This window comes from Eumetopias jubatus, unplaced genomic scaffold, assembly GCF_037043125.1.
Source record: "Eumetopias jubatus isolate StellerSeaLion01/CBP00866 unplaced genomic scaffold, mEumJub1_p1.0 scaffold_7, whole genome shotgun sequence".
Classification (NCBI taxonomy): Eukaryota; Metazoa; Chordata; class Mammalia; order Carnivora; family Otariidae; genus Eumetopias; species Eumetopias jubatus.
The window spans coordinates 52,695,390-52,717,848 of record NW_028274813.1 but is presented as its reverse complement, the minus strand read 5'-3'; the positions used below and the strand labels follow the sequence as shown (position 1 = coordinate 52,717,848).

The window sequence follows — 22,459 nt, the reverse complement described above, 5'->3', positions numbered from 1 at the left end:
GTTTCCACCATTTAAATGATTATTTTTGTGCCCTGACAAATCAAATCACTGATAACCAAGTTCCTGTGATATTCTAATTTTCATCTCCTTTTTTGTTTTTATGAGTGTTTTAATGAGTTGGTTGGGTCAAGTATCAGGTTTACTAGCTGGCTGCCATATTAGCTATATTTTTCCTAACAGATTTTTCTACAATGTAGTGAGAGTCATAGTAGTTAGTAACCTAGACTGAAAAATAAGGAGCTTACTTGCTTCATGTGTATGTAGTTACTAGGTCTGTAGCTTTTTCAGGATGGAGGATTTGGTTATTGGAAGGTCGTTGGGACATGGAAAGAAGTGGTTTTAGAAGAAGGTTATAGAGACCAAATTTAAAGGTTTATGAAGTGAGTTGATAAGGAAGTAGAGGTAGTAAGCATTTATTCAACATCTTTTTGATCATCCACTATGTGTAAGCCAAGTACGAGCTTATAGCCTACTCTTTAAAGCACTGCCTAGCATTTTTTCCTCTTTTGTTATTTAGCACACTTGAGCTGTGCCCTCTTTCTCCTCAATGATGGTAAGCACTGGGATGATAGGGACTGTTTCTTTTGGTTTTGGTTTTTTGCAATAGTACTCATCATAGTGTTGTATCCACAATTAGTATCAATAAATATCTGTTAAGTGAGAAAACATCTAAGGGTTTGACAGTGAAAGAAAAGACCAAGGAAGATATAGCAGGGTGAGTTATTACTGTGTTTTATTTTCAAATACGAAACACTTGATTTGAAAGAGGCAGAAAAAGGAGCCACCTATGATTTCAACATGCCTACTCTGTGTCGTGTACTGTGATAGATGTTAGATATGCAAAATACATAAGATTTGGTCCCTGTAAGCATATTTGAGAGAGAGAGCGGCAAGGAATTAATGTTCCTAAATCAGGACTGTGAATGAGTCAAGGACACAGGTGTATATAGGGAGCTTAGCTGTGGAACAGAGGAGGAAGTCTTTTCCTCTGGAACTGAAGGAAGAACAAAAGGAAGGTAACTTAGGATACAGAAAAATTCTGAGATAGCAGGGAGGGTGTGTTTTATTTTTAAGTCAAAAGAAAGGAAGATAAGGGCTCTAGAACGGTGCTTATTAAACTTTAATGTGCATATGAATTGACTTGGGATCTTGTTAAAATACAGATTCTGATTCAATTTGTCTGGAACAGGTTCTGAGAGTACATGTCTAATAAACTCCTAGGTGTTGCTGATGCTCTGATTTGTGAACCACAAGTTGAGAGCAGGGCTCAAATAAAATTAAGCTTCCATATTCTGGTAGACTAAGAGGCAAGCTGAAAATGGAAAATAAAGGGTTAGGGATCTGAAGAATGTGGGAAAGATTTAGAATACTTAATATGGCAGGGGCATCTGGGTGGCTCAGTTAAGTGTCTGACTCTTGATTTCAACTCAGGTCATGATCTCAGAGTCGTGGATCGAGCCCTGAGTTGAGCTCCATGCTCAGCGAGGAGTCTCCTTGAGGTTCTCCCTCCGTCCACCTTGCTCGCTATGAGTAAATAAATAAATAAAAATTTTTAAAAAGACTTAATATGACCGATTTTTAAGGTCAGAATTACTCAGCTGCACTAATGTATTTGGTGTGAATTAATCTTAAAACTTGAGATTTTTCTTGGTCATTCAGTTGTTTCTAATAAGTAGTCTTTGATTTTCTTTTCAAAATATGATTGGAATATCTGAAAGAGAAAAACTCTTAGTTTAAGCATCTCAAAATCATGAACAGCCCTGAAAATCATATCTAAGGTCATTACAGATATTAGATTGTTTTCAATAAATAGTCATTGCTTTTCTTTTTTCTTTTTTTCCTTTTTAAATTTTTTTTTAAGTAATGTCAAGTGTCACACACTCTGGTGACTGAACCAGCCAGGCACCCCTGATTTTCTTTCTTAAATTTTACTGGGGTTTCTAAAGAATTTGAAAAACTTTTAGTTTTAATGCTTATCAAAATTCTGAACAACCCAAAAGCATATCTGTTCTGTGTAGTTTATCTCTTTAAAACCTTAAAAATAATTTTAAAATAAATTTTTAAAAATAAACCTTAAAAACCTATTAAATAAGACTGTATATTTATATGTACTTTTCCATCTTAAAAAAAACTGTAACAATGCCCTTGATAAATGGACAGTGCGTATCCATTACCTTGTATACCTATTTTTATTTCCCTGTAACTTTTTTACCTAGGACCATGTCAGCTGTATATATTAAATACAACCTTACTCAAAGAAACCAACTTTCTTTCCTCATAGATGCAGAAAAAAACTAAAAGTCATGTAACCGAGAATTATCTTTCATTCTCTCTATGAGTACATATTCATATTCTTGTACAGTGATTTAAGGGTTAGGGATCTGAAGAATGTGGGAATAATAAATGTGTATTTAACATCATTCAAAGGTATTTATATATCCTTTAATCTGTTTAATTGATAGTTAATAATATATAAGCGACAAGGATAAATTAAAAATATATTTGGTGATCACTGATTTGCATTTTTATCTTAATTATAAGTTCAGGATCTAAAGATTTTTCATTAATTCAATTTTATATTAGTCTAAAATCTTAAAGTTAACTAAGGGTTTGAAAATCATAACACAAGCTAATATGTCAATCATTATAGGATTTGTGGCATTATAGGAATTGATCCCTTTTAATAAAGATACCTATTATAAAATTTAATTGAACTCATGATTTTACAATTTTTATTTTGAAAAGGAGTGATACTAACATATCCAACCTGTGAAGCCAGTGGAGGAAATTTAAGAAATTTGAGTTGGTTAGGCTTTTCCTTAGAAGATAAGTTCAAGTTTACACAATTATATCATACTAGTATTACTGGGCTTTTCCTGAGAAAATAAGTTCAAGTTTGCACAAACAATTGTATCATACTAATGTTATTTTATATGGTGATAGCTATTTTTAAATGAGTTTTATTCGTCCAAAGTGCTATGTTTAAAAGGATTTTATATGAACTTTTCCTATACAATTATATACCAGATATTAAAACTTTAAAGTTTAAACTAAGAACATTTTTTTTTTCTTGGTTAACCAAGGTCATTAATTGAACTCACAGCTAGTCTGTGTTTTCCCTTGAATGTACAGCTTGTGGCAAGACCATTGTTTTCCTTAAATAAACAAAACATTCAAATCATAAGTAAAGAAATCTTAGAAGTCTTGTGTTTTATTTAGTTTAATGTGATATAAGCACTTACCCTCTTAAAAGATTTTAGTAACTATCTTGCTTGGTCTTTTCTTCCCATACTAAATCTTTTTGAATCAAAACATACTAAATCTTGTTGAATCAAAACAAACATTTTGTTTCAATTGATTTTATTCTGATTAATACAATCTATAGATAGACGATGTATCAGTCTGTTTGCTCAAAAATATTTTATATTCATAAAATGCAAAAATTTTACCTTCTGAATAACTTAAAGGATCTAATTATGATAAAGCAGCAAAATTTAAGGTAGAAGCAGGTGCCAGTATATTGATGTTGACCAGCTAAAGAAATAAAAACACTTAATCACCATTAGATTCATCATTATTGACTATGTTGGTTGTAAATGATATATCTACCATAAATTTGTTGAGATTATTTCCTTGAAGAGTTGCAGTCCAGTTCCTCTCTACTTGCATGTGTCTGGACTTTTTTTTTTTTTAAGATTTTATTTATTTATTTGTCAGAGAGAGGGAGAGAGAGAGTGTGAGAGTGTAAGAACACAAGCAGGGAGAGCTGCAAGCAGAGGAAGAAGCAGGCTCCCTGCCGAGCAAGGAGCCCCATGCAGGACTCAATCCCAGGCCCCTGGGATCATGACCTGAGCCGAAGGCAGATGCTTAACTGACTGAGCCACCCAGGCGCCCCTGCATGTGTCTGGACTTAATGACTCATTTCTAACAAATAAAGTAGAAATAATGGTGTGTGACTTTAGAAACTAGGTCATAAAAAGGCACTGCAGCTTCCATCTTGGTTGCTGTCTTTCTTGGATCGCTTGCTCTGGAGGAAGCCAGCTGCCAGATCATGAACAGCCCTCTGGAGAGACCCAGATGGCAGGGAACTGAGGCCTCCTGCCAGTAGCCACTGAGTGAAGTTCAGTGATCCTCCACTCTTAGTCAAGCCTTCCATTGACAGCAGCCTAGCCAGTATCTTGATTGCAGCCTCCCAAGATATATGAACCATCCAGTTAAGCCACTTGTAAATTCATGATCCACAGAAAAAAAGATAATAAATATTCATTGTTTTAAGCTACTATACTTTGGGATAATGCATTATTTAGCAGTAGATAACTAATAGACTGAGAATTGTGATTCCCGAGGATTTGGAGAGACATTATTTTTTTCCCAATATCCATATCTTGTACAGAAATGGTATTGAATTTTCTTAGTTTTTAAAAAAGCTAAACTTGCTTAAGGTTTAGAAAACTATGAAATACTGTTTTGTTTGGCTTTTGGAAATCAGCATTTCTCTGAATATGTCGAATTTATAATTAAACTTCTTTACCGTCCTTTCTTTAGCTTCAGAGTTCTAAAGTAGTATTAGTTTACAATTACTTAGTTATGTAGAGAAATTGAAGAAAGCTGACCATTGAATGTTATAGATTTTGTTTCCTTTCATTCTTGGTATAGGAATTTGATTTTTGTAGATATTGACAGGTAGATATTGGGCCCATTCTAAGTAAACATGAAAAAAACCTTAAGTTTTGGATGGGGAAAAAGAGCTCTGGTTATTAGAGTAAAGGAGCTCATATCAGTACATTTAAAAATAAACATAAACAGAACATACCCAAACGAGATTGCAGATTCTCTATTAGCTGCCACCTACCCAAGATACTGTCATCCAGCAGAAATCATATAATAGATCATAAAATCAAAACCCATTTCTACCACTGCTGCCATCTGTGTGGAAACTATTGTCCATGTGTCCAATTAAAGTCAGAACCAGAAAGAGGCTTTACCAAGAATCAGATTCACTGTGCAAGAGCCATATTGCTCAGTCAGTTATATGAGGAAAGGTTAACTGAGGACTCAAGGGCCCAGGTCTCAGAAAAGGTACGCTTTCAGGCCATGTGTTTGAGTCTCATTTTGGACCCAGAAAGGCAGCATCTTAGTGAAATTTCCAGAAATAAACATCAAACAAGGAGTCAGAAATATTTAGTTTGTGATTTTGCAATGCGATTTGTGTTCTTACATGTAAGAGAGTCAGCTAATTGGCTAAATATTTTTCTTTTTAAGATTTTATTTATTTTTTTGACAGAGACACAGCAAGAGAGGCAACACAAGCAGGGGGAGTGGGAGAGGGAGAGAGAGAAGCAGGCTTCCCGCTGAGTAGGAAGCCCGATGCGGGGCTCAGTCCCAGGACACTGAGATCATGACCTGAGTTGAAGGCAGACGCTTAACAACTGAGCCACCCAGGCGCCCCGCTAATTGGCTAAATAAAGGAAAAACCAGAAATAGTCTTGTTTGCATATTTTGTGGGTAAGCTGGTTAGCTGACAGCTACAAAAAGTTCAGTTTGGGTATTCTGCCTTTGTGTAGGAAGCCTAAGGATATCAAATAAATCATTTTAGTTGTTTTAAAAAGATACTTTAGCTGTGTAATATGTGGTAACATTTCTAAGGTCTGCCAGTCCCCTTCAGTCAGCACTGCTTCCTTAAACCAGATATGCACCATTTCCCTCATTCAAATTTCTTCCTTATCATTAAAAAAATTTTTTTGGAAGCACTGAAATGTTCCATAATAGAATAGCATATCTATTCAATAGAATATTATGCAGCCTTTAAAAATGTACAAGAATATGTGCATAACAATGTTCACTGCAAGATTATAATAGTGAAAAGTTGTGACAAAGAAAATGTCCATCAGTAGGGAACTATGAGTTCGACAATAATGTGAAATACTGGGCAGCCATTAGAAAGAATAAGCAGATATGTATGGATTAACACGGAAGGATGTCTGCAATATGATGAGCACTTACTGTGTGCCAGAGTATTATGTGATCTATTTTTGTTTCTTAAGAATAGGTTATTGAGGGGTGCTGGGTGGCTCCCTTGATTAAACCTTGACTCTTGATTTTAGCTCAGGTCATGATCTCAGGGTTGTGAGACCAAGCCCCTTGTCTGACTCCACACTGAGCAGGGAGTCTGCTGGAGATTCTCTCCCTCTTCCTCTGCGCGCACCCCACCCCATGTATGTGTACTCTCTCTCTCTAAAATGTATGGATAAATCTTTTTAAAAAATAGTTTTTGGAAGAGACCTGTTAACAGAGTTTATCAACAGAATTCTAATGAAAGAGGTACCAAAGAAAAATTTTATATCTTATTTACTTCTATATTTTTTGCATTTTTTTTACAAAAAGCAGTTTACTACTTTTGTAATTGAAGTTTATAGCACTTATAAGAGGTTTAAACAACATGGGAAATACTTTTATGATAATGTTAAGTGCAAAAGTGGGATATAAAACTTCATATCTAGTAACACAACCATGTTTTCTTCAAGTGTGTGTAAAAAGTGATTTGAAAAACACAAAGATGTTTCAGGAGGACACTTTAGATAATCAGAATAAACTTTTTTTTTTTTTTTTAGAGCGAGTGCATGACCAAGTGAGCAAGTGGGGGCAGGGGGAGGGGCAGAGGGAGAGAGAGAATCTTAAGCGGCCTCCATGGCCAGCATGGAGCCCAACACAAGGCTCGATTTCACAACCCTGAGATCATGACCTGAGCCGAAATCATGAGTTGGGCACTTATCCAACAGAGCCACCCCGATGCCCGAAATATTTTCAGATTTTTCTATAGCAAAATTTATTAATCCCTGCCTCCTGCATCCTTGAAAATTCCCTACTCACACATATTTTCCATCACTACCTCTGCCCTCCGTATTCCCTTAAGCAGAAATCAATGACAGAGTAAATCTAATATAAAATGTATCCCAGGGATGCCTGGGTGGCTCAGTCAGTTAAGTGTCTGACTCTTGATCTCAGCTCAGATCTTGATCTCAGAGGCATGAGTTCAGGTCCTCTGTTGGACTCCACGCTGGGCATATGGAGCCCACCTGAAGAAAAAAAAGTGTAATCCCTACTGTGGATTTATTTCTAGATTAGTCACTATTTTAACTGGGTTACTGTTTCTTCTTTTAATGTTTCTAATCAAAAGTTGACTGTAATTGGTTTCATTTTTCTCCCATTTAATATAAATTGCTATATAATCAGTCATAGAAATTGTAATATACTTTTAGAAAGTAAAGTCAGGTATTTTTCATTGGAGGCATTATTTATTTTTCTTTGGTATTTTCTGCGTTAATTTTTGAAGATATTAAGTGGTTTTTCACAAAATTTGTTGAGGAATAACAAGTTATTTGAGGATTTGTTAGTTCATAGTCTTATCTTGTAATAGTCAAGTAGCTAAGAAGGTTTCAAATAGACATATTTTTAATTTTATTGTTTTTCACTGTTATTCCAAAGTTTGCAAAGAAGCATACTGAGAAAGCTTACGGTTCACCACATGTCTAGATTTGATTGTGTCTGTAAGCTCCACATAAATATATAGCCAGTAAGTATAATTTCTGTTCACTCAACTTTTTTTTTTAGTTTTTAAGTTTATTTATTTATTTATTTATTTTTAAATAATTTCTATACCCAACATGGGACTCGAACTCACAACCTTGAGGTCAAGAGTTGCATGCTCTTCTGACTCAGCCAACCAGGCACCGCTGTTCACTCAATTTTTAAATATGCTATGGCCATATTGAATGTGAGGTGATCCAGAACAATTGAGGTCATCATTGGTGAAGAATTCTGAACACGTGAATCATGCTCTCATTTAGTTCTTTAAACTATGATTGTTCTTTAACTTCAGAATTCTATCCTGGCACTTTTGTACCTTAAGGATCAAAAGGAGCATGTGAAAAAAAAATTGGATACTATAAAGTACTAGACATATATAAAGTATCAGGCACTTGGTTTTAACTAAAAAAATCTAAGAAAATCTCCTAAGGGAACTATGACAGAGGTTACCACGTATACATTTTTATTTGGGCTACAGAATATGGATAGTAAATTTGCCACAGTAAGACTAGTAGAGTGGGGTGCTTACTGGTTCAATGACCTTCAGTTGGCATTTACTATGTAATACTCAAGGATGGCATAGTGTGAGAGTCTACACTGCTGAATTGGAAATGTTCTTTGCTCTATTCAAGTTGTCTTTTAACTCTTTCTGTCATTTACATTCTTTCCTTCCTAGCTGCCAGATGGGTACTTCAGGAAGGTAAGGTACAGAAAAGGTTTGGGGTAAAATAATAAGAAAGAGACAAAAATGTAGCATTTCTATCATGGATTGAAAAATACTGTTAGTGTACCATACGATATGTGGATGTTTATTTGTATCATTGTATATTTGATAAATTTAATATTTTTTAATCTGAATTTCATAATCGAGTCTAAATTATCCTGTCATCTTTATTACCAAGTAGATGTAACACAAATTTGCTAATTTTTTATTCTCTTCTTATAGTTTTCAGCATATGATTTCATCCCATCTCCAAAATTAAAGTCCTCTCAAGGAATGCCAGTAAATGACGATTTATGTTTTAGCAGAAAAAGAGTGTCAAGAAACTTATTTCAGAATAGTCGAGATTATAACCCAGATTCTCTTCCTGTATATGCTGCTGGTAAGTAAAAGGTGCAGTTAATGGACATGTTGAAACTTAAGTTAAAGGTTTCTCTAAACGTAATAATTCCTTTAAGAGCTCAAAGAATGTATAATCTAGTAGACAATTCAGGTTCCATAAATATTTGTTAAAGATCTGATAAGAATTGGGCACCTGGGTGGCTTAGTCCATTGAGTGTTCAACTCTTGATTTCGGCTCAGATCATGATTTCAGGGTCATAAGATCAAGCCCTATGTCCGTCTCTGCACTGGGTGTGGAGCCTGCTTGGGATTCTCTCTCTCCCTCTCCCTCTTGTCCCACATGCTTGTTTGTGCGTGCTCACACTCTCAAAAAAAAGAGATCTAATAAGAATGGACACTTTGACATAATTGTCTGCTAAAACCTTGGAAGGGTTTCTCACTGAAACCCTTTAAGCAGTAATGTAAGGCAGTATTTACTTTTTTTTTTAAAGATTTTATTTATTTATTTGAGAGAGAGAGAAAGAGAGTGAGAGAGAGAGCATGAGATGGGGGAGGGTCCGAGGGAGAAGCAGACTCCCCGCTGAGCAGGGAGCCCGATGCGGGACTTGATCCTGGGACTGCAGGATCATGACCTGATGAGCTGAAGGCAGTCGCTTAACCAACTGAACCACCCAGGCACCCAAGGCAGTATTTACTTAATTGACAATCCATATTTATTTAGTGTTTCCTTGTGTCAGATACTTTACTAGGTATTGGGGATATAACAGTCAACAAAAGAGGGAAACTTTCTCCCTAATAGATCTTGCATTCTAATTGGAGCAAAGCAGACATAAATAAATGCAAAGCATAGTAGGTTAGATGGTGATAAATACTATGGAGAAAAATAAAGCAGAGAAGATGAATATGGAGGAAGTACTATTTTGAATAATGTGGTGAAAGAAGGCCACATTCAGAAAGAGAATATTTGAGGCAAACTACACAAATACCAAGAGAGAACAGATAATTACAGGAAGAGGGAATAGTGCAGAGTGCAGGACATGTTTGAGAAAGATCAAAGAGGCTAGTTAGTCTGGAATGAAATCGGTAAGGGGAAGAGAAGTAGAAAATGAAATTAAAGAGGTAATAAGGGTCCTTATTTATAAGGCCTAGTGGACTATTGAATGAACTCTGGCTTTTACTCTGAGTGAGGAACATTTTGAGAAAAGAAGTAACATCAGTTGCCTTGTGTTTTCCAGGCTTGTTTTGGATGTTACATTTAAAATAGACCTAAGGAGGGGCACCTGGGTGTTTCAGTCATCAAGCATCCAACTCTTGATTTTGGCTCAGGTCATGATCTCACCATGGTGAGATCCAGCCCCAGGTCTGGCTCCACACTCAGCAGGGAGTCTGCTTGAGATTCTCTCCCTTTCCCTCTGCCCCTCCCACTCCCCCCCCATCTCTTTCAAACAAATAAATAAATCTTTAAAAAATAAATAAATAAAGTAGACTTAAGGAGGGCAAGGGTGAAAACAGGGTAGAGTTGATGGAGGTTTAACCAGGGTAGCAGTGAATATAGTGAAAGTGATTAGATACTGACCATATGTTAAAGTTAGAGTTGATATGATTTGCTGATGGATTGGGTGTGGAATGTGAGAGAGAGAGAGAAGTGAGAATGCTCTAAGGTTTTTTGGCCAGAGCAACTGGTAAGATGTTTGTCTAAGTAAATGTTACAGAAAGTAAATATGGTAGTTTAGAGGACATGGTCATTGTCATGGGCCATATCAGTTAGAAAACACACTGAGGAGGAGATAATAATTATACTGCATTTTCTGGGGAGGAATATGATACAAGCAGGTAGAGGAGAGTTATGAGGACAGCAGAGGTTTACATTAGGAGTTGGCTTGAGATATTCTAGGAGCTGTGTAAAGACAAGATTCATTTTAAATGGTCAAGAATATATTTGGATATGGGGAACCCTTGTGTGCTAGGCTCAAAAATTTGAACTCATGCTTTTAAGCTATGGGGAACTAATGGAGATTGTTTTCATTAAGTAAAAAAGAAGCTAGGGTGATAAGGTTGTTTATCAAATCAAATAGAAAGGAATAATCAGGAAAATATGACAACTGGATATATAAGATAAAGAAAGGGAATAGCGGAAGATTTCAAGATTTAGCACACAGGTAATTACAAAAAGGGTAATATATTGACAAAGCAAAGCCAGTTGGGAAGGAAAAATGGTTTATAAGGTAAAGATTGAGTTTGTTATGGTTGTTAACATTTATTTAATATCTAAATGATATCAGTTATTGAAATGTGTTGGCTATGAGTTCAGGCACAAAATTTAGAGAACACTGTTACCATAGGAGAATTTATAGATCTTTATGCAGTAAAGTTCTGTAATATTTTCATACAAAAATGATTGTTACAAAGACTGTGTAATGTTTAATAGAGAAAAAAATGCAAGAATATATCCAGTTATGCTCATACCATTAGTTTGGATTTTTATAAGGCTCATGCTTTCTGTACTGTTCAGAGCTCTTACCTAGCTGTACAGATTTAAAATAACTGGAAAGTAAGACATCATGTAACCTGATGCTAAATTGGATGATATGAGTTATAACTACTGTAGTGATTTAAAAAAGGAAAAGGTGATAGGTTTTGAAGTGGTTTGGGAAAACTCCAGGAAAAGTTGAACCGTAAAAAAGCTGGACCTTAAAAAAGGGAGAGGTTTGTGATTGATTGACAGTGAAGCAAGAGAGGGACTGTTACAGATAGGGAGAGTATAACCAAAGCATGGAGGTGAAAATTAATTTAGAAGATGTCCAGTACATGAAGGATAAAGGGGCTTAAAATCATAGGGAGAGAATTTTAAAAATCATAAAATTTCAGAACTATAAGGGACCCCCGGTAAGGAATAACCTTAACCAGATAAGGGAAAGGGAAAGAGATCTTGGAAATATGCCCAGATAAGCTTAAAAACCAGGTGAATGCTGTGTTACATGTTAGGGAAAAAAGGAGAAGAGTTCTGCAGTACAACATTTTTTACAGTATATACTACAAATACTGGGAAGAAGGAAAACCAGCCCAGGAAACAACAGATCTTGGTGAGGATGAGGAGAAAGGGAAATACTCTTACGTTGTTGGTGGGAATACAAATTGGTACAGCCACTCTGGAAAACAGTATGGCAATTCCTCAAAAAGTGAAAAATAAAAAATAAATAAATAAATAAAAAGTTAAAAATAGAACTATCCTATGATCCAGTAATTGCACTATTAGGTGTTTACCCAAAGGTACAAAAATACTGATTCAAAGGGACACATGCACCCCGATGTTTATAGCAGCATTATCAACAATTGCCAGATTATGGAAATAGCCCAAATGTCCACTGACTGATGCATGGATAAAGAAGATGTAATATAGGTGTCTGGAGGGCTCAGGTGATTGAGCATCTGCCTCTGGCTCAAGTCATGATTCCAGGGTCCTGGGATCGAGCACCGAGTTGGGCTCCCTGCTGATCAGGAATTCTGCTTCTCTCTCTCCCTCTGCCCCTTCCCCCTGCTTGTGCTCTCTCTCAAATAAATGAAATGTTAAAAAAAAAGATGTGATTTTACACACACACACACACACACGCACACACACACACACACACAGTGAATATTACTCAGCCATAAAAAAGAATGAAATCTTGCCATTTGCAATGACATGGATGGAGCTAGAGAGTATTATGCTAAGCGAAGTAAGTCAGAGAAAGACAAATACCATGATTTCACTCATATGTGGAATTTAAGGTGAACAGGTGAGCATAGGGGGAGAAAAAAGAGAAGCAAACCATAAAACAGACTCTTAACTACGGAGAACAAACAGGGTTGCTGGAGGGAGGTTGGGGGTGATGGGTTAAATGGGTGATGGGTATTAAGGAGGGTACTTGTTGGGATGAGCCCTGGGTATTGTATGTAAGTGACTAATCACTAAATTCTACTTCTGAAACTAATATTACACTCTGTGTTAACTAACTGGAATTTAAATAAAAACTTGGGGGGGTGGGGAGAAGGAAAGCCAGGTCTGGAGAAATGTTCCATGGTGAGGGAGCATGTAGAAAGAACTGTTTTTGTGTATATTTTTAAATATACCTTTCTTTGTACTTTTCCAGTCTCTCTTCTGTTCTTTAACCCCTGATACTAATCAGATATGCCAGTAGCAAAAACTGTCTCTTTCTTGCCTGCCTAGTTCACTGTACAGTTACTCCTGTAGTTATTCCTATGCAAATGAAATCAGTATTTCTGAAATTAGATGTATTCATGAAATAAAGTTAACATTTACTTTTATGTTTTTCTCTTCCTTCTCTCCAAAGGCAGTACTGGGACTCATCAGACAAATGTTTCTGGAAAATGTGGACAACTTGGATTTTCACAGATATGTGGGAAAAGTGAGAGTGTGGATTCTGACTTACAATACCTAGGGACAACTAACAATCATCAAGATAAAGGTTTAAGTTCCAACTTTATTTGGATACAAATGATTTATAAATATGTGGGATTTCCAAATGTAGCTTATATGTTATTTTGAGTAATTTTATTCATTGCAAAAAAAACAATCATACTTTTAATAACATTTTTTCATAACTTACCCTAAAATGTTAGATTTAATAATCTTAATATAAATATGACTAGTGGAAATTAGAGAGTTTAGAAACTCATGGTGGAGATGAGCATTTTAATACCAAGTAATTAAAAACATTATTCATTAAAAAGTACTGTGTTAAATGTCTGTATTAATTAATAGCTTTATCAATTATTATTTAGAGGTAAGATCATATGAAATATTTCTAGAGGTATTTTAATTTTTGTTACATATCCTTTACTAAAGCTTTTTGAATGATAGGGATGTACCTCTGTCTTTTTTTGTCAATGAAAAGTAATGCTTATTTGAAATCAGTAAGGAAGATTTAGTTAATATAGTACTTAAATTTTAGCAACCCTTTCCTCCACCCACTACAAAAGCCATATGACTCTATAAAGTTTTTCTTTATGGTGTTTTCCCAATAAAACAGTTCATCTTTCTTAATGATAGAGAAATTTCCTAAATTTTGACTAGATACCCTTGGGACTTGTGAATTGTAGAAGCAGTGAAGATTCTCTCTGTTGCTTAGTCTGTTCCTGTTTAGGATATCCCCAAATGATTACATTATCTTTGATAACTACCTCCACTCTCAGTGTTTAATCAGATCTTCATTGAGGCTCTGGTTTTCTATAACCTCTCAGAATACCTATAAGAGCAGCTACTAAAGGGATATCAAGTTCTTCCAAAGTCAGCATTTAACTTAATAGTAGGTTGTACATTAAAAAGTCTATTGTGGGGGGCACCTGGGTGGCTCAGTCGTTAAGCATCTGCCTTTAGCTCAGGTCATGATCCCGGAGTCCTGGGATCGAGCCCCGCATTGGGCTCCCTGCTCAGCAGGAAGCCTGCTTCTCCCTCTCCTGCTCCCCCTGCTTGTGTTCCCTCTCTCACTGTGTCTCTCTCTGTCAAATAAATAAATAAAATCTTTAAAAAAAAGAAAAGTCTATTAGGACCACCACCATGTCAACTAATATTCTCGGTGGGATTTCTGAAGACCTGGGTGTAGATGCCAGAAACCATCTAGAAGCTTCCGTCCCAATTTTAAATGTTGCAGTGATCCACACCAAACATTGGAAATGTTGATTTTTTTTTTTTTTGGCATTCTATTGGTTCTCTTTATGTGCATTAAAAAATTTGATGTTTGAGTTCTTTGTAAGAAATATTTTGAAATCTCTTAATAAAAGGAATATGTAATAACACACTGACATGGAAGCACCAGAATCTATTAATAGAGCATTATAGTTCAAATCAGGAAGTTGAAAGTTTTCATTTACATGTAAATTGGTGACCACTTAAATCTCCTGTAGTCCCCTTTCCCACCCAAATAAGATTTAGGTAGAAGTAAAGGTCCTAACTATGTTATTTATGAATTAAAAATAAATGATATATAATTACATCTAGTTAAGTCTTCAGAAGAAAGTTTTGTTAGTATACATAAGCTAGGTCTTTTGTTGTTGAAAATCTTCCCAAAAATATTATAGGAAAATTTAAGGGAACCCTAAATGGTTACAAATAGATTTTTATATTAGTTGAGGAATAAAAAGAAAAGATCAATAAAAAGCAAGAAAAAATAATAAAACACACGATAAATAGAAAGCACACAATAAGATGGTAGAATTAAAACCAAATATATCAGTAGTTACCAGAAATATCAGTGGACAGAACTTAGCATTTAAATAACATAGATGATCAGCTTTTATTTTATTTATTAAAATTGAAATGCTATTTTTTTCTGATTTATATTTTTTCCACTTTTTTTAAAAGTTTTTAGTTAAATTCCAGTTAGTTAACATACAGTGTAATATTAAGTGCAGGTGTACAATAACAGTGATTCAGCACTTCCATACATCACCCAGCGCTCATCACAAGTGTATTTCTTAATCTCCATCACCTGTTTAATCCATCCCCCCACCTGCCTCCCTTCTGTTTCTTGGTTTCCCTCTCTCTTTTTTTTCCCCCCTTTGCTTGTTTGTTTTGTTTCTTAAATTACACATATGAGTGAAATCATATGGTATTTGTGTTTCTCTGATTGACTTATTTCGCTTAGCATAATAGTTTCTAGCTCCATCCATGTCATTGCAAATGGCAAGATTTCAGTCTTTTTTTGGCTAAGTAATATTCCATTGTGTGTGTGTGTGTGTCTGCCACTTCTTTATCCATCAATCGATGGACACTTGGGCTGTTTCTATAATTTGGCTATTGTGGATAATGCTGCTATAAACATCACGGTGCATGTATCCCTTTGAATTAATATTTTTGTATTCTTTGGGTAAATACCTAGTAGTGCAATTGCTGGGCTGTAGGTAGTTCTATTTTTAACTCTTTGAGGAACCTCCATACTGTTTTCCAGAATAGCCACACTAGTTTGCATTCCCACCAACAGTACAAGAGGATTCCCCTTTCTCCACATCCTCACCAACACCTCTTGTTTCCTGTGTTGTTGATTATAGCTGACAGGTGTGAGGTATTAGCTCATTGTAGTTTTGATTTGCATTTCCCTAATGATCAGTGATGTTGAGCATTTTTTCATGTGTCTGTTGGCCATCTGGATGTTGTCTTTGGAAAATGTCTATTCATGTCTTCTGTGCATTTTTTTAATTGGATTATGAAATGCTATTTTTAAGAGCCATACCTAAAACAAGTCAAAATAGAATGGGAGAAAGTAAAGCATGGAAAAGATATACTAGGCAAATAATCAAAGATAGCAAGTATAAAAATATTGATATTAGAGAAAATATGCACACTAAAGGTAAAAATATTTTTAGGGCTAAAGATGATCATTATAATGAAAAAAGAACAATTCAGGAAGAGATAAGACTTTTCTAAAATGTTTGGACATGTGTGTGTTGGGGGGGAGTGTGTTGACAGAATTACAAGGAGAAAATTAACAAATCTACAAATGTTAGTAGAAAATTTAAATAGAGGGGCACCTGGATGGCTCAGTTGGTTAAGCATCTGCCTTGGGCTCAGGTCATGATCCTAGGGGTCTGGGATCAAGCCCCACATTGGGCTCCTTGCTTAGGGGGGAGTCTGCTTCTCCCTCTGCTCCTTCTCCTGCTTGTGTTCTCTCAAATAAATAAATAAAATCTTAAAAAAAAGAAAATTTAAATAGAATAAAGAAGTTTTATATTAGATGATACAGAGTAATGAACAACACAATAAGCTTGTGAAAGTTGTCTCAGAAATAGAAAACCTCAGTAGACCTGTAATCATTAAAGGAATTTTATTTTAAAATTTTACCCCTACACACACAAAAAAGACAAAGTCCCAGGCTCAGATGATTTTCCTGGTATTCTTTCAAACCTTCAAAAAGAGATAAGTCCTACCTTATACAAACTGAAAGAAGAAAGAAGTTTCCCTGCTTTTATGAGATGAATATAGGATTAATACCATACCATAAAGTTAATGAATAAAAGCAAAAAATGGTGGCCCAGGTTCACTTTCATGAAAAACGAAGTCCTAAATAATGTATTGGCAAGTGAAATCTAGCAATGTGGTTTTAAAATGTGTAATATATTGGGCGCCTGGGTGGCTCAGATGGTTAAGCATCTGCCTTCGGCTCAGGTCATGATCCCAGGGTCCTGGGATTGAGTCCTGCATCGGGCTCCTTGCTCGGCGGGGAGTCTGCTTCTCCCTCTCCCTCTGCCTCTCCCCCTACTTGTTCTCTCTCTGTCTCTCTCGCAAATGAATAAATAAAAAATCTTAAAAAAAAAAATAAAAAAAAATAAAATGTGTAATATATTATGTGTAAGTAATTTTTCAGAAAATCCTATATTTTTAACCTTATCACAGAAAGGAGGAAAACTATATAAGTGTGTTAATAGATGCGGTTAAAATTCAACATCAGTGCATGATTACAAACTCATAACAAACTACAAATAACTTTCTTAACCTGATTAATATCTGTTAATACCTATAGCAACTATATTTAGTGTTAAAATATTAAAATTCACTTTAAAGTCAAGAATAAGACAAAAATGCTCACTGTTACCTTTGCTTTTGAACATTTAATTACTAATCCCTCTAGTATTTATTGGGAAGCAGGTACTTTCTAGAATCTAAAAATCAAAATCTAGTAGAGGAGAAAAAAAAAGAAACAAGAATAGAAGTGACTGCTCTGAAGAAAAATAAGCCAGGGTAGGAGACAGAATGTGATAAGGAAAATTTCTGTGGAGTGAAAATGTTTAAGCAGAAAGCCAAATGAGGCCATTTTGGTGGCTGCTCTTGGTTGGGGCCATCCCGCATCTAAGGCAGGAAGATGGTGGCCTCAAAAAAGATGAAAAAAGTCGCTGGAGTCGATCAACTCTAGGCTCCAGCTTGTTATGAAAAGTGGAAAGTACGAGCTGGGGTACAAGCAGACTCTGAAAATGATCAGACATGGCAAAACGAAACTGGTCATCCTTGCCAACAACTGTCCAACCTTGAGGAAATCTGAAATAGAATACTATGCCATGTTGGCCAAAACTGGTGTCCATCACTACAGTGGCAATAATTGGGCACAGCATGTGGGAGATACTACAGAGTATGCACACTGGCTATCATTGATCCAGGTGATTCTGATAGTATTAGAAGCATGCCAGAACAGACTGGTAGAAAGTAAATCACTCAAAATTTTTCTTTAATAAAACTGGCCACAGCTTGTTTAAAAAGAAAAAAAAAGCCAAATGAAGTGGGGGAGTGAGTTACATTGATATCTGGAGAAATCCAGGAAGAGAGCATTCCAGGAAGAGAGAACAATCAAAGTACAAACGCTCTGAAGTAGGACCATATTTCTCTTATTGGAGAAATAGCAAGGTCAGTGGAATGAGTGAGGGGGCGAGTAATTTTCAGAGATAACTTGGGGCCTTGCAGAATAGAGTAAGGATTTGGGATTTTATTCTGAGTGGGATGGGAAGTCACAGGAGGTTTTTGAGAGGAAACAAAAATAGCCTGATTTGACTATTTTAAAAGGATCAGAGCTGCTACGTAGAGAATAGGTTTAGTAACAACGGGGACCGGGTACAAAGCAAACTAGTGAGGATATGGCAATGGTAAAGGTGAGAGATGATATGGCTTGTATTAGAAAGGAAGGGGTGGAAGTGATGAGAAGTAGTTGGATTTTGATATACAGGGTGGCCATAAAGTTTGGAAACAGATAATTTTATTATGTATGCTCATATAATATGAATAAGCCATTTATTCTGCATTCACCTAAGTTTTCAGACTCAGTGATCACCCTGTGTTGCTAATATAGAGACAGAAGATTTACTAATGGATTAGATGTGAAGTTTGTGAGAAGAATCAAGGATGAGTCCAGTGTTGTTGGCCTGAGCAACTTGAGGAATAGAGCTGCCATTTACCAAGAGGAAGATTAGGAGAATAGATTTGACTGGGAAATCAAGCGTTTTGTTTTGAACATGTTACATTTGGGTCATCTGTCTTTAAAGAAGATGTTGAGTGGCATTTTGATATTAAGTCTGGGTGCAAAGAAAAATCCGTGCTAAATTTTGGGAGTCATTGTACTCCCTATTTAGGGAGAGCCTAGCTCAAAATTAAAAGTATAAAGTTTGTAGAGGAAGAAACAAAAATTGTCATTACCATCAGATAAAATGTGATAATTAAGAGCACTTGGAAGCCACAGTGCCTGGGTCTGTATCCCAGCTTTATGATTTCCTAGTGTGTGATTTTTGGCAATTTACTTAACCCTCTTACATTTTTTTCTTTTAATCTATAAGGTAAGAATAGTACCTACCCCCATGGGGTTGTTGTGAGGATTAAATTACTTAATACACATGAAGTGTTTAGAACACACTTGACACATAGTAAAGTGCTCACTAAGCATTAGCTCCCATCATTATCATTATCATAATTGCCATCATTATCATTATTAAAATTATTAGATCACTTACAAAAAATCTAAAAGCATATACAGAAAACTGTTAAAATTCTAAGCAATTTAGCAAGGTTGCCAGATACAAAGCCAGAATATAAAGTTCCTAGACACCAGCAACATTCAGAAAATATAATTTTTAAGAAAGAAATTACAGTATCAACAAAATATATAAGTATATGGAAACCTAACAAAAGATTTGTATACCTTTTATTATGAAAGCTAAAATATATTTCTGAGAGACATAAAAGAAGACTTTAAAGGAGATCCTACATTTTTAAACAGGGAGGCTGAATATCAGGAAAATGGCAGTTATTCCTAGGTTGAGCTGTAAATTCAATGTCATTCCAATCAAAAACCCACTGAGGATCTTGTATAGGACTTGACAGGCTGATCCTGAAATACAAGAATGGCCAAGATAATTCTGAGGAAGCTAAAAAATGGAAGGATATCCATCCTTTGGACAGCATTATGATAAATAAAACATTGTAGTACTAGTGCAGGGATAGACAAAATAGACTAATTGAACCAATACGAAGCACCTCAGTGTGTGTGTATACATACATACATATGTGTATATATTTGAGCTTTATAGATGAATGGAAAAGAAAGGACAGTTTAAAACATGGCACTGGGACAATTGCACTATCTATATAGAAAAAAGTTAAACTTCACACTGTACAAAAAGAAATAAACACCAGATGGGATAAAAATCTGAAAGTGAAAAGCAAACCAATTTTAAACTCTTAAATGTATATACATAAGTAACATATTCTCTTTTGTTTTATTACAGTGTCTGCTAGCCTGAATTTTGCTCCTAAGACACAGCAGACATTTGGTAGCCAAACGGAACGTACTTCATCATACTCTGGTCTAAATCCAAGTCCAGGAGGCTTCATCCTTCCATCCTATCCTCTCTCATCACCTCGAACTAGTCCAAAGCACGCATCTCTTACCGTATCTCCAAAGAAGTCTCAGGATATTTCGATTAACTTCTCCAATTCCTGGCCTCTTAAAAGCTTCGAAGGACTACCAAAGCCGAGTCCACAGAAAAAGCTTGTCAGCCAAAAATCGTCTGACCCTCCAGGTAGAAATGATGGTAAAAATTAATACTTTGTTCAAATTTATTTGTGTTTTTGAAATATTACTTTGGAGTTAGGGCTGTTTGATCTTTAAGAGCTGGTAAACTGCATTTTATTTCTTTGAATTAGTAAGCATCTAGGAAAATATTTAATAGTATGTTAAATAAATCAAACATGTTATATAAAATAAAATTCAAATGAAATTGCCATTTCTTTTCTTAATTTTGCACTTTAAAATCATTTTTCAGAACTAGGCAACTAATAATGCTTTATTAATGAACATGAACAGCCCAAGAGCCTAGTAACGAATTTTAGCTTTAGAAATATAAAATTGTCATAATTACTATAATTAATGCTTAGTATCCATTTATTCTACATTTTTTAATTGCTTAGTATATGTTAAATTTATTTAAAAGCATTTTCTATTTATTTGTTAACTAAAATATTCTTTTCTTAACAATAGCCCTTCCGGGACTCCTGGGTGGCTCAGTCCCTTAAGCAACTGCCTTCAGCTCAGGTCATGATTCCAGGGTCCTGGGATTGAGTCCTGTGTCGGGCTCCTTGTTCATTGGGGAACCTGTCTTCTTCCTCTGTCGCTCCCCCTGCTTGTGCTCTCTCTGTCTCTCTCTCTCTCTGACAAATAAATGAAATCTTTAAAAAAAACAAAAATAGCCCTTTCCAAAATAATGAAATTAGCATATAAACTTATTCAAGACAGATCCAATCTCAAAATAAAAAGTCTATTAAAGGCAGCCCCTATATCCCACATACTTTCTTATCCCCAGCCTCTGAGCTAAGGTGTACACCTTTAAACTACCCTACCTCAGTGATGTTCCAGTTTATAAATGATCATAAGGTCAATTTGTTGTGTGGTTAGTCAGTTTTATCACTTTTTCTTAGCACTACACTTTCATTTCCTCCATTAATTTCTTTCTATGTTTGTCTTTCCTACAAGATCAAATACTGTATTGAAAGCTGAGAGTTTATTCAGTTTGTTCTCTCATGTGCCCAGCATTACTGCTTTGCATATAGTAGTCACTCACATGTTGCTTGCATAATTAAATGAAGCCAGGCAAGTAGTCCTTCTGGCTTACTTGTGGACTTTATCATACAAACATTAGTTATGATAATGTGTATAAAGATAGAAATTTAACTTGGTATATAGTATTTTTATTTAATATGAAAGAATTTCTGGTAACTCATTTTTGTTGTATTTGTTAGGGGACACTGATGCTTTGATCTGATTTTAAATAGTAATCTTCTAATAAAGGACAGTGTGTTTTTTAATTTAAAAATGCTGTATTCCAAACACTTGTGATTATAACTCCCAGTTCTCTGAAATTAAAAAAATATAAGTAAAATATGTTTTTTTCATGCAGGAGAAAATTCTCAAGAAAAACTTTCTCCAGTTCAACTTACACCTGCCTTGGTGAGATCACCGTCTTCCCGACGAGGCCTAAATGGGACCAAACCCGTACCTCCCATACCAAGGGGAATCAGCCTTTTGCCTGATAAAGCTGACTTAAGCACAGTGGGACCCAAAAAGAAAGCGCCTGATGATATTTGGAAGAGTGAAAAAGATAGTCTTACAATTGATCTTTCAGAATTAGATATCAGAGATAAAGATTTGGATCAAGAAGAGGTTAGAGCCAAATATAATTTTTAATAATTTTTAAATCCTTGTAATTTTCTATAATACAATAGCTGTTATTTAAGGAAAAATCAAGTACTTTTTAATTCCATAATATGTTTTCTTTTTTATAAAAATATTTCATGATCCGGGCGCCTGGGTGCCTCAGTTGGTTAAGCGACTACCTTCAGCTTAGGCCATGATCCTGGAGTCCCGGGATCGAGTCCCGCATCGGGCTCCCTGCTCAGCAGGGAGTCTGTTTCTCCCTCTGACCCTCCCCCCTCTCATGTGCTCTCTCTCTCTCTCATTCTCTCTCTCAAGTAAATAAATAAAATCTTTTTTAAAAAAATAAAAAAATAAAAATAAAAATATTTATGATCCTTATAGAAAACATAGAAACTATAGTGACGTATTGGAAGAAAATGCATAACACCAAATTCCACTACCCAGAATAATTTACCATTAACACTCTAATGTGTTTCCTTTCAGTATTTCTTCTATGCATATATTATTTCTTTTTAAGTTAAAAGTATGAGTAATATAGCAATATACCCATACACTAATCCCTCTCAAGTGAACAATTTGCATATTTGTTTCCTATTTTTAAATAAATGAAACATAACATAGTTCC

The 22,459-nt window shown here is 35.3% G+C and overlaps 1 protein-coding gene and 1 pseudogene across 2 annotated transcripts in view; both read left to right on the top strand.

The window, feature by feature from the left end:
- TOGARAM1 (TOG array regulator of axonemal microtubules 1) overlaps positions 1-22,459 on the top strand; it is a 78,009-nt gene that overhangs the window by 6,995 nt on the left and 48,555 nt on the right. Inside the window, exons 2-5 of one of the 2 annotated variants that reach the window (XM_088024628.1) lie at positions 8,534-8,690; positions 12,982-13,116; positions 19,910-20,203; positions 21,578-21,840. In XM_088024628.1, the coding sequence (XP_087880754.1) occupies positions 8,534-8,690; positions 12,982-13,116; positions 19,910-20,203; positions 21,578-21,840 (849 nt within the window). Of the gene's footprint in view, positions 1-8,533; positions 8,691-12,981; positions 13,117-19,909; positions 20,216-21,577; positions 21,841-22,459 lie in introns of both variants that reach the window. The other variant, XM_028100938.2, reaches the window with a different exon arrangement.
- On the top strand, positions 16,714-17,869 carry LOC114207002 (large ribosomal subunit protein eL30 pseudogene; annotated as a pseudogene).